Source organism: Heteronotia binoei, chromosome 8 (genome assembly GCF_032191835.1).
Source record: "Heteronotia binoei isolate CCM8104 ecotype False Entrance Well chromosome 8, APGP_CSIRO_Hbin_v1, whole genome shotgun sequence".
NCBI classification, from domain to species: Eukaryota; Metazoa; Chordata; class Lepidosauria; order Squamata; family Gekkonidae; genus Heteronotia; species Heteronotia binoei.
The window spans coordinates 7977627-7994053 of NC_083230.1; the positions used below are offsets into that span (position 1 = coordinate 7977627).

Here is a 16427-nt window from a genome sequence, read left to right on the forward strand (position 1 = left end):
GGACAATGAAAAAGCTGACAGGAAGAAAGTAGAGTCCTTTGAAATGCTGTGTTGGAGGAGAGTTTTACAGGTTCCGTGGACCACCAAAAAGACAAATAAGTGAGCTGTTGATCAAATCAAGCCTGAACTCTCTCTAGGAGCTAAAATGACTAAACTGAGGCTGTCATACTTTGATCACATTATGAGAAGACGAGAGTGACTAGAAAAGACAATGCTAAGAAAAGCTGAAGGCAGCAGTGTGACAGAGAGAGAATGCTGGGAACCAGCTAACACATCTCACTTGCTATTCTATGAAACGTTTCTGGACAACAGAAATTTCAACTCAAATTTTTATTTTTTACTTGGTTTGACATGGAGTTACCAAATGTTGTGTTTTCCTTTCCCCTCTTCTTTCTTCCCTTTCCTATCTTTTGAACAATGATGCTTGTTAATGAGTGATGTTATTATACAGTGCTAAAGCTTTTGGCAATAAAATTACTTCCCCCCCCCACAAAGGTACGTACAGCCAGTCATAAAAGCTACTAAAGAAAAAGAAAGGAAGAGACATACCCCAAGAGGCTGCGGATGATGTCCAGAATAGTGGCAGTCTAATTTTTCAGATTCTTCAGATACGTCCACTTCCCCTTCATCACTAGATAATCGACTAGACAAATCTCCCGGCAGGGAAGGCAAAGGAAGCTCCTGTGCATACCCGCTGTGGTTTGAAGAACTGGTACAATTTATGCTGTTTGTAAAGGAGGATCTAAAAGAGAGTTTTTTTAAAGGCAAATTGTATTATCAACAGTGATGTGCAATCCTACACATGCTTATTCAAGAACAAATTCCAAGGGCTTTTTTATAGGAAGTAACACCATTCAGACCAAGTATTCAGTTCTGTTCTGCTATGCTGCTTGATAAGAGTAGGTCTTTGTAAAAACAAATATCTAAGGGCCACTTTACATGTTACAATTTTTTTAAAAAACACAGACTTTTTTTGAGCAGGAATGCAGTCCCGGCTGACTTGGTGTCAGGGGGTGTGGCCTAATATGCAAATGAGTCCCTGCTGGGCTTTTTCTACAAAAAAGGCCCTGCTGCCACCAATTACAGCCATTTGGCTCCCTGAAATCCCCCCATTCCCTCAGGACAAGCATTTCAGAGAGCTTAGAGGAGTGTTGTAGGGGAGCAGGGGTAGAAAGATTCCATCCTGCGGTGCCTTCTAGTAACAAAGGATTGAGTCTGGAATATGAATCCAAGAGGTCTCTTCGTAGCTATGCAATTGTCTATCTCATACTAATATCCTCCATTTCCAAGTTGCATTATTTTATTACCTTGCTTGAAGTTCTAGCACCTGCTCAGCCAGATGCAAAAAAAGTCCCATCAGTTAACACTCCAGACATTCCAGAACCTTTGCCTGAACCTAGCCACTCACCTAGGAAATACTGAATTGGGCAGTCTAGATTTTGCAGGCGACACTCCTTTGGGTTCTTGCCCAGAGTTTACTAAAGCTCCTGATAGAGGGTCTTGTGCTGGTACAGGTTGGTTCTGATGCATTTCCTTTACAGACTGTGGATGCTCCTTATCTTTTGCGACTTCTTTCTCCCGGGACCGGGCTTTGTGTTCCGCTAGAAGGACATCAAACTGCTTCTTGCGGCCCGGAACTGCTCGCCGATGGTTCAGTGAATGAGTCTTAAAAATCAGAATGGTTAAAGCATGAGGAGATGGATGCGCACATAAAAATCATTACTCATTTTCTCTAAAAAATAATAATCTAAGAGACTAACAGAACAGCCACTTAAAAAAAAACAGGTTGCTTGCATGTAACTGATTATCTTCGAGTAGTCATCTGTGCATTCACACCTATGGGATTAGGGCACTATCAAATCTAAGGGATTTTTACACCTTTTCCCATTGTGCATGCCCACCTTTGTGGGGGTGGACATCCTGCCAGTTTCTTCTGATCACTATGTGATCCCAAGAACTAGAGGACCAACAGCAGCAAGAAGGAGGGTGGGTGGTGTGACTGCACAGATGACCACTCCAAGATCATCCATTACAGGTAAGCAACCTGTTTATCTTCTTTGTGATCTCTGTGCATCACACCCTTGGGGAAATAGCAAGCTCAAGCATACCTGGAGGAGGATGCTGGTGGGAGCTCAGGGGCAAGCAGATTAACACCCAACTGCCCAGCATCATGTGTTGGTGAAGACAGATGTCCAAAGCATAATGCTTCACAAAGGTATGTGGTGAGGGCCAGTTGGTGGCCCCACAGATCTCCTGCAGTGGCATGCCTCAGAGAAATGCTGTGGACATGGCCAAAGCCCTCGGGCTACACACTGGACCTGGGAGTGGGCACTTAGCTAGAAGATAGAACAGTTTAATAGTCTCTTCCAGCCATTTAGAGAATCTCTGTGCTGATATTCTACATGCTCTTTTATAAGGGGCATATGAGACAAATAAAGTAGGGTCTTTGTGTAAGTCTCTGGTCCATAGGAAAAAGAGGAGAGCCCTATGGATATCCAGAGAATGTGATCTCTCATTGTCATCTTTAGGCAAAGGAAAAAATACTGGAAGCGAAATTTCAGAGTGCAGCTGGAACTCCAAAACCATCTTTGGAAGGAAATTCACATCTGGAAGCAAGGAGACTCACTCCCTATGAAACGGAAGGTAAGGGGAGGGGCCACAACAAAGTGCCGTGAGTTCCCCCACCTACCTTGCTGAAGTGATGGCCACCAAGAAGGCTGTTTTCCAAGATAAAAGCTGGCTTCCATGTTAGCTTATTCAAAATCAACTGAAGGTCCCGGTGAATTCAAGAAATAATACGAGGACCCTCCATTCCTGGCGAAGGACTTTCAAGATGGTGACAAGATAACACCACCATTAGCCTGCAGCTTTATCTATTTACATTCAAAAAATATTTAACTGGTTTCAACTAAAATATTTGGACTTTTAGTGAACTTGGAACAGCTCAAATTGGAGCAGAGGTCCATCAGTGGCTCTTAGCCATAGCATATCGTTGGAACTCTCTGTCTGGGGCAAGTGATGCTTTGTATTCTTGGTGCTAGGAGGGGCAACAGTGTGAGGACTTCTAGTGTCCTGCCCCACTGATGGCACCTGGGTTTTTCGGCTACTGTGTAACATGGAGTGTTGGACTGGATGGGTCATTGGCCTGATCCAACATGGCTTCTCTTATGTTCTTAAGCTTATTTTTGTATTCAATTACTGGCCAAACGCCCAGTTTCTGATAACATGGTGGCTACAACATTGAAGTATCAAGAACAGTTTAATTAGTTTTTCAGAGCTTTCCAGCAACAATAGAGAAGAAAAGGTGAGGTAGACCATCTGATTCCTACTCTCCTCTGAAAACAACCCAACACCAACGTATAGAAAATAAGAAAATACAGGTAGATCTTCTTACTTAACCCCAAACCCACCTGCTATGTTGAATGTTGAGGAGGGGAATGCAGAGGAGAGGTCATTACTGCAACCAGATTCAGACTTTCTCCCTTTGAATGTGAGAAACTAAATGAAAATCCCTCTCTTGGATACTAAACAAACCAAGTGGTTTTGCATATCTCCTACAACCACAAAAATTGTGGCCGATGGAGAAATAAACATGCCATTCTTTATTTTAAGACAGCATTTAAGAACTGAGATACAATATATCAACCTTGTAAAAGCTGACAGATTGCCTACCACTTTAGTGAACATAGACTGCATTTAGAATTTGCCTGTCCAAAAATTCCCATGATGCTGTTGAGAATGTAAAGATTTCTTGCCACCTATGGAATTGCAGCTCACAGGGTTTTTATAGATGGAAGAATCCATTCTTAACTGTTAAAACCACTCCATCCTTCTGAGTTGGTGATCTCTCCAGGCAGGCCTGGTAGAGCCTCAGATGCCCAGAGAATGGCAGGGGCAGCAGGACAGGAGGAGGAAAAATTGGGCACGGAAGAGGAGGAGATGAGGGAGTGACTTGACAGAAGTTTGGTGGCTATGAAAATATCTTCAATGATGCATGAACAGCAAGAAAACAATCTGGAGGTTAAAGGGTCAGCACAGTTCCTGGAAGAGATACTTGTGGTTCTTGAGCAACAGAATAGTTCTGAACATCCAGAAAATCCTCAAAGCTCTGACACAATGAAGAGAAAATTGAAGGCCGAGACATGCAGGAAGGCCACGAAGAAGCTTATAGCACGGCAGGAAGAATGGATTAGGAACTTTAAAATCCAATATAACCCTCCTGAGGAAGCATTGTAAGTATAGCAATCAGAACATACAAAGAACTAATAAAAATCAGAAAAAGTCTAGGAGTAGAAATATATAGGAACTAGGAATAAGGCCCATTGTGAGGAAAAATACAATGGGCTCTAGAAAGAGGCTCTGGGCAAGTGGGCCCCCCACACTTGTTGTCTTCCTACCCCCCCCCCCCCCCAAGGTGGCCGTTTTCTGTAGGGGAATTGATCTGACTTCAACTTTCCATCTCACCTCTCCCTGCAGCCTCTACCTAGAAAAAATACAGTCTTTCTCCACAGTGTGAACCAAACCAGCTTACATCATTCACCTCTCCTCCTTTTGATTTGCACAACAACCCTGTCAGGTAGGTTAGGCTGCATATCTGTGACTGGTCCGAAATCACCCAGAGCTTCCACAGCAAGAACCTGGATCTGGCAGACCCTGCTCTGAAGTGGTAACTGGTATGTCACGTTGGCTGTCATTGGGGGGCGGACTACTGTTGAACTGTAGCAAGCAGCCAGGCCTAGTTAAGTCATGCCAGTCTGGTGGCATCATCACCCAAAGGGTGCTGCCAGGCCTAGGGTAGCCAATCTCCAGGCGGAACCTGAAGATCACCTAAATTCCAGACAACAGATCTGTCTCCCCCTGGAGAAACTAACTGCTTTGGAGAGTGGACTCTATGGCATTATATTCAGCTGAGGCTTCTCCTCTTCCCATACCCTACCCCTCCTCAAACTCCACCACAAAATCTCCAGGAATTTCCCATCAACATGGAACTGGCAGCCCTAGTCAGGACTGGCCCCAATGAGTTCTCCCTCAAAGGCCAAAATTGGCCTTGAAAGGGCCTCCCCTCACCTTTAAGTGACAGAACCATGCTTGGTTGCTTTTTACTGAGAGAACCAAGGTTGGTTGCCTAGCGACAGCCACAGCCTAGCAGCTTCCCCAGTGGCCCAATCCTTGTCTGTCCTGGAGCTGGTAGTGAGTGAGAGTAGCAGAACCAGTGAATGGCACGGGAGAGTAATTGACTGGTAATTCATGTGCCAATCATTGATGCACACACCACAGCCAATGGAAGCACCAGATTTGGCCAATTCCATGGGGGTATGTGTACATGTGTTTGTGCGTGTGCATGTATGTATATGAATATGATAAGACAACTACTATAGCAGAAATCTTTAAGCTCTGTTGCTCCAAAACACATACACTATAATTAAAAAGGTAGCAGCCATGAATACAGTTAGCTAACAGAAATGTTATACAGTTAATATTAAAACTGTTCCTGAATAATTATCTTTCTTTCCCTCTGTTATGATGGCACTGTGGTAGGGAGTGGTTTGGTAAGTTTGTCTTGTAGTGTCATTGGTTTTGCTTGTCAGTTACTTGTCATTTTTATCTGTGAAGTGATTTTGGAAAGGTGAGCCCTCTGCCTTTGGCCTTTTCCTTTCTCCCCATAGACTGTATATGAATTTGGGATGGTGAGTCCATTGTTCTGGCCTCTTCTTCTGACTCTCATAATCAGTATGTGACTCTGGAGTGTTTTTTCCCTCTGCTGGCAGATTCCAGGTATTTCAGGGAAGGAGGGTGTAGAAGAGGTCCTCCTTCTGTGGTATGGGGTAGGTTTCAAAATATTGTGTGGAGGTAACTTTCTGAACAAACTTGAGATGTAATGTTGACCTCTCCTGTCCTGATTTTTTGTTGACACTTCCTTTGATTGTATAACTTTCTGTTTTTATTATTTTTATTGTTAAAATTTGCTCCATCTCCCAGAATATTAAAAAAAATCAATTTTTTTTTTTGTAGAGTATGTATATGAATTTGGGATGGTGAGTCCACTGCTCTGGCCTCTTCCTCCCCCACTCTCCTTAGTTTGCATGTTAATTTGGAGATTTTTCTTTTTTATTGTTGGTATATCCCGGGTATTTCAGGGATGGAGGGCATAGTAGAAATCCTTCCACTTTGGTATGGCGTAGATTCCAAAATGTTATATGGAGGCAGTTTTCCGCTCAAAATTGAGATGTAATGTTGACATTCCCTGATTTTCTATTGAAACTTCCCTGGATTGTAAGTTTTTGTATTTATGAATCTTACTGTTAAAATTTACTCCACATCCCAGAATATTTCATTTTTTCCTTCTTTCTCTTTTTTGTGTGGATTGATATGTATGTAGAATATGCTAAATAAACCTGTCTTGATTAAAAAAAGAAGTTATGTGAGAAAACCACTTCCTCTGGAACACTATCTTGCGCGCAAGTTGGTAATGCAGAGTTAATCTTTCAATAGGTAGCCAGAGTGACTCAGAGCCCAAAGGCTGGCTTCGGGTCAGCTGTGCTGTGACAATAGAAATACAAGATGAGAGAACTCCATGCAAGATTAATCCAGTCCCAAGATGAAAGTGTTTGAGTTCTGTCCAATTGTTTAATAATAAAAATGTCAAAGAACTGAAATACATTTGCTCCTCCTCCCCTTTCCAAGTCTCTGCCAGGGACAGCCTGGGATGAAAAAGCAGCCCTAGAAAAGGACCCTGCTACCTGGGCCACCTTGGCACTGCATCCCAGCAGCGAACTTTCTCCTGGAATTCTAAACCCTGACCTTTATCCTATTAAAAAACAACTTTGAATCTTGTTCAGAATGCCAGTTTGATCTATTTTTCTTGTTTCAGAATGATCATCCAATCAAAACTCCATGCTCTGCTATGCCTGTAAAAAAACCCTGAAGGTCCCAAGGTGGGATGGTTGTTTGACCGGGGGGGGGGGGGGGGAGTTGAAGTAGGTCTTTCAATAAATGTTTAATGTCCGGATGAGAAAAAACTGAATGACCATCTATCATGTCATGGTATAAAGAAATAGCTGCAAGGTATTCCTGAAGAGAAGAGCAGCTAAAACCAGAGTCTACAAGGGAAAGTAGAAATTCAAAGATAACTTGAAGGCCTGCCTGAACTTGGGAAGTCAAAAGGGAAGTGGCATATGCCACAAACTTAACCCACTTGTACTCATATGATTTACGAGTAGATTGTTTCCTGTTATTCAGTAAGACATATCGTACTCTCTCTGTGAAGAAGACAAGTTTATCCTGTTGAGATGGAGCGTATCGTGGTGTAGCACCTTGCCCTTGTGAGCTAGGAGGAGGTCTGTGGCTGGAGGAAAGTGATGGAAGGTTCTCCAGGAAAGCTGGATAACTACTGGGAACCAGTGTTGACACAGTCACCAAGCTGTCAGTAGAATGCAGTTTGGATGTTCTCTCATCAACCTGTGAATCAACTCGGTGAGAAATGGAAGTGGTAGGAACATGTAGAGGTGTTGCTGGTTCCATGGAAAGAGAAGACTGCACCCTAGGGAAGTGGAGTCTGATCCTCCTCTAAAACAGAATGCTGGATACTTCCTGTTCAGGCGCGTGGATACTTCCTGTTCAGGTTGTCCCCAGGTGTGAAAGGCTGGTTGGAAATTAAGTCCAGTTGATTTCCCATTTGTGTGGGGAGGCTCCTAGGAGGTGGGAGAAAAGAGTTGTGCACTAAGCCATCCAACCATATGTCCATAGCCAGGGTGCAGAGTCCCCTAGGTACTGTCCCTCCCTGATGGTTGGCATAACTGAGAGCTGTGGTGTTGTCTGTGAGGATGATGTCTGTGAGGGAGATAAGAGGATGAAGGATTGTAGTGCATGTTTTATGGTCAGTAACTCGAGGAAATTTATGTGATGCTGACTGTAGAGGGACGGCCATTGTCCCCACGCACAAAATCATCTGTAGTGATCAGAGCTGAAGGGGTTAGGTGGTGAAACGGGGCACTGGAGAGAAGGTCATGTTCCTGTTGCTACCATTCCAGAGACAACCCGAAACAAACTATGAAGAAATCACTAAACACAACAAATTAAATGATAGTAATGTTAGCACAACAAATCCATAGGAAATTAATAAAGTATATTTTCTGTTTTCAAAACAATGCCAAGAGTGAATCTTGTTCATTCGGATTGGTTCACTACAATAAAGTGCTCGTGCAAAGGAATCAATATCATCAATAAAGTCCACAAATTTCCAAAGTGCAACGAGGAATCAAAAGAGGACGTATCAGGAACCGCCTCAATGGATCTTGCCAGCTTTACAGTCAATGTCAAGACTTTCTTCATGGAGGGAGGGAATATCATCCCAATTTCTTATTTTTCCAAAGCACAGAAAACAGTCTACAGGTATGTTTGGCAAAGACATCCATGATGTGTTTGGAGGAATTTAGTTGGTGTTTAGTGAGAAGCATGCCTTCCTTCTGAATACCCTTGGCTGCAGCTGGCTTGTCCTTTGGTAAAGCAGCTATGGTTTCCCAAAGGCCCTATTGGTATCTGCCCATACAGACAGAGTAATTAGAAGCCTTGATCCCAAGGGGACCAGCAGAGTAGAATTTTGTGCCTAAGGCGTCCAACTTTTTACCCTTCTTATCTGATGGAGTGGAATGGAACCGGCAGGCTTTGGAGGATGAGTTTACCACAACAGAGTTCAGTTTCGGATGCAAAAAAAGAAACTCAACACCAGTCTCTTCAACACAGTACATACGGTCAAGTCTCCTAGAAGAGATAGATGTGGATGCTGGCTTGTCTCAGGAAACTTTGGTCGCTTGTCTCAGAAAACTTTGGTAACTGGCAGAGCGATAGCTATGAAGATATCCAACTGTTTCAAACTCTGTATCAGTCAAAGTGAGTTGAGGTTGAACTGTAGATAACATCAGAGTGTGTGTCATTCTCTTAATAAGTTCACCATATGATTTGAGATCCTCTGAAGACTTCAGTGACTGTAGTGTGGCTGGTGTGTTGGGAGATCGTCAGTCAGAGCAGTCGGCATTTGAAGCGGAAGATGCAGTATCAGCTTTGGAGGACTCTGACGGGTGAGGATTTGGCAGCAAGTTCGGGTCCAGAATCGGAGATGTGGTCAGCAGAGATTTGTCTGCCAGTTAGGTAGGTCTGGATGGATGGGTATTTCAGTGTGGAACTGGCGGTGCCGATGTTTGGTGGAAGTGACTTGGTTTGTGCATAATGGGACATTTGTGAATGATGAGAGAACACAAATATTGGTCCAAATCCCAAGGACTGCGCAGCTGGGGCAGATATGCACTGCAGAGATACTGTAGTTGCCACTGGTCCCAGGGGACAGATGGGATCAATGGTGGTCTAAATGGTGGTGATCGATTCTTGTTGTGATCTGGTTGACGGGAATGGTTTGGAACTTGAGGAGAACAGTCCCTCAGCCTGAAGCCATGGGTTGGAGTTGCATGGTCAGTTTGAAAGAGTGCTTTCCCCACTTCAGGATTGGGATCACGATCAGGGAGAATGCTGTGTTAGGTCCATCTCTTGCTCTGACTCAGTAACGTGGATCAACTGCATTGGAAGCGAGGTTGTCTTCAGAGTGGCTTAGCTAATGAATTGGTAATGCAAAGAGTTGTATCAGAAGGGAGATTAGAGAGATTATTGGTTTCTGAGGTAGAGGCTTCTGGTAGGCTCGGTGCACTGTGAACCATCATGTTTCCAGTGTTTCTCTGAGTCCCTCTTGTGCTTTTTGGTTTTGCCAGTCTTTGACCTTTATCCTCCCTGCTCATTTTTAGCAGGTGTAGAGAATTTCGACTTAGATATCAAGCCCGCTAATTTCAGGGGGTAGTCAGCGTTGGAATGGGTATGGCCCTGGGAAATGAGGTCTCCCAAAGTCGACATGCCAGCTGAAGTCAAGGCCACCAATTGCGAAGGTACGTTAGTCTGTGGTGAGGATGTCAACGCCATTGGGATTGGGGAGAGGGCTGACTCTAGCAATGCTAGAGATGAGCCGCTCTTATTCTTCCGGGTCTGTTTAGAGAATTTAGCACGGTGAGTGGAAGTGTCAATCTGATGTGCTTTGCCAAGGCAGAGAAGACAAAAGGGGTGGCTGTCAAGCAATGGAATTTTACTTCTGCACTTCATGCAGTGCTTGAAGAAGCCCCAATGCTTTCCCATAAGCGAGTAGAAGGTACTAGCTGGGGGCAAGGGTGAGGAGAGGAAGGCCCTGGAGGGTGCTATATGGAATCACTGTCTCTCTGACCCTCACCCTTCTTCTCTCTCTCTTTCTTAAAGATGGAGCGGACTAGGAAAGTAAGATAAAAAAAAAACAAAAGAAGATCAAAGGCTTGAAGAAAAATGAAGATACTAACCATGGCAATAGAGATAAACCAATCAGAACTGGCAGGATGCCTGTGCCCACTCTGGTGGGCAAGCACAGTGGGGCTTCTGTGCATGTCACCTGGGGAAAAGCATGGATATCCCTTAGGCGTGACAGAGTACTGATCAGGATTGGCACAGGTGCCCTAATCCCATGGGTGTGATGCACAGAGACCACAAAGATCACTTCTTGCCACGATAACAGGAAACTGTCATTCTGTAATTTATTTAATATTGGCTAATACGTCAGCCATATAAATGTATTCATTTTTTTATTTACCCCACTTTTTGCCCCAATGGGGATCCAAAGAGGCTTTCAACATTCTCCCCTTTTCTATTTCATCCTTACAACAGCCCTGTGAAGAAGAACAAGGTTTGAGTCTAGTGGCACATTTAAGACCAACAAAGTTTTAAGACCAACCAAGTATTATTCTGTGAGGAAGGCTAGGCTGAGGAGCCTGTGACTGGCCCAAGGTCACTCAGTAAGCTTTCATGGCAGAGCGGGGATTTGAACCCATTGGAAAGGTCCCCTGTGCAAGCACCAGTCGTTTCTGACTCTGGGGTGACGTTGCTTTCACAACATTTTCACGGCAGACTTTTTACGGGGTGGTTTGCCATTGCCTTCCCCAGTCATCTACGCTTTCCCCCCAGCAAGCTGGGTACTCATTTTACCGACCTCGAAAGGATGGAAGGCTGAGTCAACCTGGAGCTGGCTACCTGAAAACCCAGCTTCCACTGGGGACCATTGATTTGAACCCGTGGCGCAGAATGTTAAAGCTGCAATACTGCAGTCCTAAGCTCTGCTCACGACCTGAGTTCGATCCCCAGTGGAAACTGGGTTTTCAGATAGCCGGCTCGAGGTTGACTCAGCCTTCCATCCTTTCAAGGTTGATAAAATGAGTACCCAGCTTGCTGGGGGGAAAGCGTAGATGACTGGGGAAGGCTATAGCAAACCACCCCCTAAAAAGTCTGCCGTGAAAGCAACGTCACCCAAGAGTTGGAAACGACTGGTGCTTGCACAGGGGACCTTTCCTTTTCTTCCTTTCCTCCCAGATGTCCAGCACCTTAACCACTACACCACAACGGCTCTCAGTACTGTTTAATGAAGCTTAATGACTTCTTGCCATGAAATTCTCTCTTTAGTAAAGCAAAATTCAGTCAAGTGGCACAGAAGTGCATCCAATGAAGAAAGCTCTGAATGAAAGCTCATGCCAGAATAAATATTTGTTAAGGACTTTAAGCTGCCATTATATTTTGCTGGTCCAGACTAACATGGCTAATCACCAAGAATTGTTTACTTATTGTTTTCTAAAGCACCATACATTCCACTTCGATAGCATATCCAGAACATGTTCAATGCATCCTGAAATTTAAGAAGACTGGTAAACCTGCAATAATTGTTTGAAGGAGCTAAATTTTCACTGTTCATATGCCTCAACAAATTTATTTATTTGTTTCATTGGCTTTATATCCATCAGGTTAGATCACTGTAAAAACATATTATAGAATCTAAAACGTTAATCATTCTAAATACAATAAAATACAACCCGGAAACTCAGCTAAAGATGGCATAGCATCTCAGAGGGGAGTCAATGGCTTGAATCTATCAGAAATAGAAAAAAGGGGGCAGGGGAGGGGAAGGGGGAGACAGAGAAGGTGGGAGGCCAATCAGTGATGGAGGAACGGTCACTGCTCTCAACTGTAAGCCTGGCAGAACAACTCTAGTGGCACATTTAAGTGAGGAATCAAACCCGGTTCTCTCCCATGTAAGAGTCCGCGCACTTAACCACTACACCAAACTGGCTCTCAGTAGGGGAAAATGCTGTAGTTAGTGTCTGTATAGTAGTTTTTATTGTTTTGTTCCTTGCATGTATTACACTGTGCTTTTGGTCTGTTGCATTCATTGCTTGTATTATACTGTCTTACTGTACATAAAAATACTTTTTAGCGCATTGTTCTCTAATTTTATAATCCAGTTTTATTCATAGTGATTTATATGTTTTATATTGTTTTTATTGTAGTCTTTAATTGTGCAATCCTCCTTGACTCAAGTGAAAAACACAGACTATAAGGAAACAATTATAATACTTATCATCTATGCAGAATACACTCAATTAAACTGCAACATAGACTGTAAGTGCTGGCAATACTCTTCTTGCTATGAAATAACATTTAAGGGGTTCTTTTCCCCCTGCAAGCAGCAATCAAAAATAATAACCTTCTGTCCACAGAAGCATTCCTTGACTTCTCCAACAGTCTCTTTCTAGGTACTGAGTCAAAAGCAGCCTTGAGGTCCATGAATGGCTGCTTTAGAGACCAGCATGGCCTCTAAAATCAGTATATTTGTCTATCAAGTACTGGAGGGTGTAGCAATGATTAATAGCACTAGCTCCCTTCTGGAATCTGGCCTGTTTTTGATCCAGAATTGCCTCCTCTTCCAAACAGGTTGATAACTTGTCAATAAATTCAGTGGAAGGAAACTAGATATAGCAGGATTAGAAAGAGCCTGGTAAAGTTGCTACTGAACCAGTGTATTAGGGGCATATATGCAATCAATGAATGGCTCTTACAAGATATACATATATAAAAAGGTAAAGGTAGTCCCCTGTGCAAGCGCCAGTCGTTTCCAACTCTGGGGTGACGTTGCTTTCACAATGCTTTCACGGCAGACTTTTTACGGGGTGGTTTGCCATTGCCTTCCCCAGTCTTTTACACTTCCCCCCCAGCAAGCTTGTAAAAGCAGTATATAAATTCGAAATGCTGATATTCACACACTAAGAGTTCCCTGGAAAGGAGAAAAAAAGACAATGGAGTTTGTAGTATGATCAGGGCTGCTCCATTGTCCGGTTGATCCAAGCGACTGTGCAGGGAACTAAGATGGAATGGTCCTCACAGAGGAGGCTACAGCAGGCATCTTCTGCAGCCCTTTGGGGCCAGGTCAGCCGGAATCAGAAGGAAGTGTGCAGTCCCATCCAATTCAAACCACTGCTACTTGGAGCTGGGAAGAGTGAACAGGGGCAGGTGCAAGTGACTCCCAACTCCACTTGTGCCGCTGGACACGCCACACGTTCACTGTCTGGAATGGCAGAACCAGCAGAGCCAATCCCCTTTAGTGATTCTTTATTTAAGCGACAGTGCTTAGGGTGATTCATTTAATTCTGCTTGAAGGAAGACGCTGTTGCTAAAGGAATGCCAATCAGCTGTCAACCTTCAATTACTACCAGTCCTTTTCTTTTCTGGAAAAAGACGTGTTGGAACGCTCAAGAGGGAAATGAAGCAAAACACACGTGCACCTCATGAACTTTTAAACATATATTTTTTTAGAATTTTGCTTCTACAAAGAGGTTCTGAAACTCCATTCCACCGCACCCCCCTCCCCCCCACCCCCCAGAAAAGCCCTGATGACTACTAACTACAGAGAGACCAAACACTTGCTATGAAGTTTGTCTGGATCTAGTCTACCTTGTTATGGCTTCACTTTGAGTTGCTGAATAGTAATGATGCAAAATGCTCAATTTGGTATAATATATGGCAACTCACTACTTGGTTAATATCTCCATCAGAAGGAGGACTACTCTGATCAACACTGGCTAAACCCCCCAAAAAATGGCTTAGCATCACCTATTTCAGAAAAGAACCAAAGCTACCTTGCAGGTGAGTGATCTTGTGCAGGGTTTCTTTGTCTCAGGATCCAATACTCCACAGTGTTTATTTGGGTCAAACTCTCTTTCTGCGTAAAATAAATATAGTGAACACAGATTAATATGCTTCAGTCACATTCGACCATGTAAAGAAGAGGGAGCACCTGAAATGTAGAAGACAACTTTTAACTATGCCTATCCTTAAAAGACACTAGCCTTTGTTCATAAATGGGACTGCTTAGCCTTCCCAATCAAGTAGTTAAGTTACAGAATATATTTGGGATGATCAACTCAGAACCTAACTATGTGTTACACTATTTATAGGTCTACCCCCCAGTCTTGTCAAGCAGATGTGCACTGGTACCTCTCAGTGAAACTCATGTCTCTTAGGGGTAGGGAACCAATCTGTACTGAAACCATGCAAAATGGAGGCAGAGAACTAAAGAACCCCCCCCCCACACACACACACACCATTTTCCCAAGCTGAATCTGCCTCAGGGAGCTACTATTTGCACCATCAGTTCACAAAGGTTTCCACAACTCCCAAGGGCCATTTCAGTTCAGGAAAACAAGTATATGGAGGGGCGGATCTTAAGCCTCCTTCTTGGGGCATTAACTATCTAAAAAAGAGAAGCTTTTGCTGTTTCAGTAAAGAATCACAGCACTGAATGCTAAGAGCCACTCATTTTACACAAAGACTTAAGGTAATTTGCTGCCTTTGAACTAAGCTAACAAAACTAGTTAGTGGTATCCACTGGTTTTATACCTCCTTGAGAAGAGTAACATCAGATGTTTGTAAAAAAAAAAAAAGAGTTAATAGTGAACCCGCCAAATACACCCGAGTCTGGAAAATAATGCTGCTGAAAAAAATCAGTTATTTTCACAAAAAGGGGATTCCTGTTTAAACTTCAACAGTGCAGTCAGTAGATCACACCTTCTGTTATAATAGGGTTACCAAGTCCAATTCAAGAAATATCTGGGGACTTTGGGGGTGGAGCCAGGAGACATGAGGGGTGAAGCCAAGATCAAGGCTGTGACAAGCATAATTGAACTCCAAAGGGAGTTCTGGCCATCACATTGAAAGGGACGGCACACCTTTTCAATTCCTTCCTTTCATAGGAAATAATGAAGGATAGGGGCACCTTCTTTTGGGGGCTCATAGAATTGGACCCCCTGGTCCAATCTTTTTGAAATTTGGTGTGCATTTTGGGGAGAGGCACTAGATGTTATAGTGAAAATTTGGTACCTCTACCCCCAAAAAACAGCCCCCCCCCCAGAGCCCCAGATACCCGCAGATCAATTCTCCAGGATTTTCTATGGGAATAAATCTCCACAGGGAATAACAGAGTTCCCAGCAGACATTTCCCTCCCTTCCCCCTGCTTTCTGATGACCCTGAAGCAGGGGGAGGGTCTCCAAACCGGAAGATCCCCTGCCCCCACCTGGGGATTGGCAACCCTATGTTATAAACAGAAGAGACATTTTGTTTTACACTGTCTGGAACAGATCTAGATTTTTCTATTTTTTTTTTAAAATATCTAGAGCAGGGGTCGCCTACATGGAATCTGTGGGTGCCAAGGTGCCCACCATCAATTTTTCTGGCACCCACCAAGTGTTTTTAGACAGTGGCTGGGGCCAGCTGGGGTTTCTTCCCCAGCAAGTTTTCTGACTGGCCATTGGAGATTGGCTTCACATCATTTTAAAAATGTTGCTTTGGCAGCAGCTGCTACCACAGCACAAGCGTCTTCACTGTGTGATTTCAAGTAAGCGGCAGCAACCATGTTGTGTCTGTCTCCTATGGTAGCCATTTTGTGGTTGCACCCACCATGTTGTGTCACAATTCCGAAGGTGCCCACAGGCTCAAAATGGCATTTAACAGCCATCCATTTGGGCTTGACCAATTCAACAGGGAAACAACAACAAGAAACAATATGGATAGCATGGCAATAACGAATGCAGCTCTGAAGCAGCATGCTAATACCACCCCCTCCGAAGAACATGGCTCCAATCCACTGAAAGCAATGTTCATGGACAGAAATTACGCAGCTGTTAATGTTCCTTGAGACAACAAGTATTTGAGCACACACACAGGGCCTGTGCAACTTGCACTATTCTTTCCATTATGGGAAGGAAATTCTCACCAAATAGAACTATACATCCACTGTATTCTAACGTATTATTTTTATTAATGCATAGTAATACTGTGCAACATATCAGAGTAGATCTCTGACAGAACACCTCTCAGGAAAAGATGTTGTTTGTTTAACCCATGCTTGAGGGGAGACGAATGGAGCATGACAACAGACTATAAATTTATAATCATTCATTCTTTACAATAAGAAACCTAATGACAGACTCTCACAATCAAGGACACTTCTCCAACTGTGACACATTCATGTCCTTGCGATGTTGTT

At 43.6% G+C, this 16427-nt stretch overlaps 1 protein-coding gene across 3 annotated transcripts in view; it reads right to left on the reverse strand.

Moving 5' to 3' along the window:
* The window catches only part of ATXN7L1 (ataxin 7 like 1), a 160863-nt gene that overhangs the window by 35261 nt on the left and 109175 nt on the right, over window positions 1–16427 (reverse strand). For all 3 annotated transcript variants that reach the window (XM_060244735.1, XM_060244733.1, XM_060244734.1), the window contains 3 exons: window positions 14022–14104; window positions 1409–1665; window positions 550–742 (listed from right to left, as the gene is read on the reverse strand). In XM_060244735.1, coding sequence (XP_060100718.1) covers window positions 550–742; window positions 1409–1665; window positions 14022–14104 — 533 coding nt within the window. The remainder of the gene's footprint in view (window positions 1–549; window positions 743–1408; window positions 1666–14021; window positions 14105–16427) is intronic.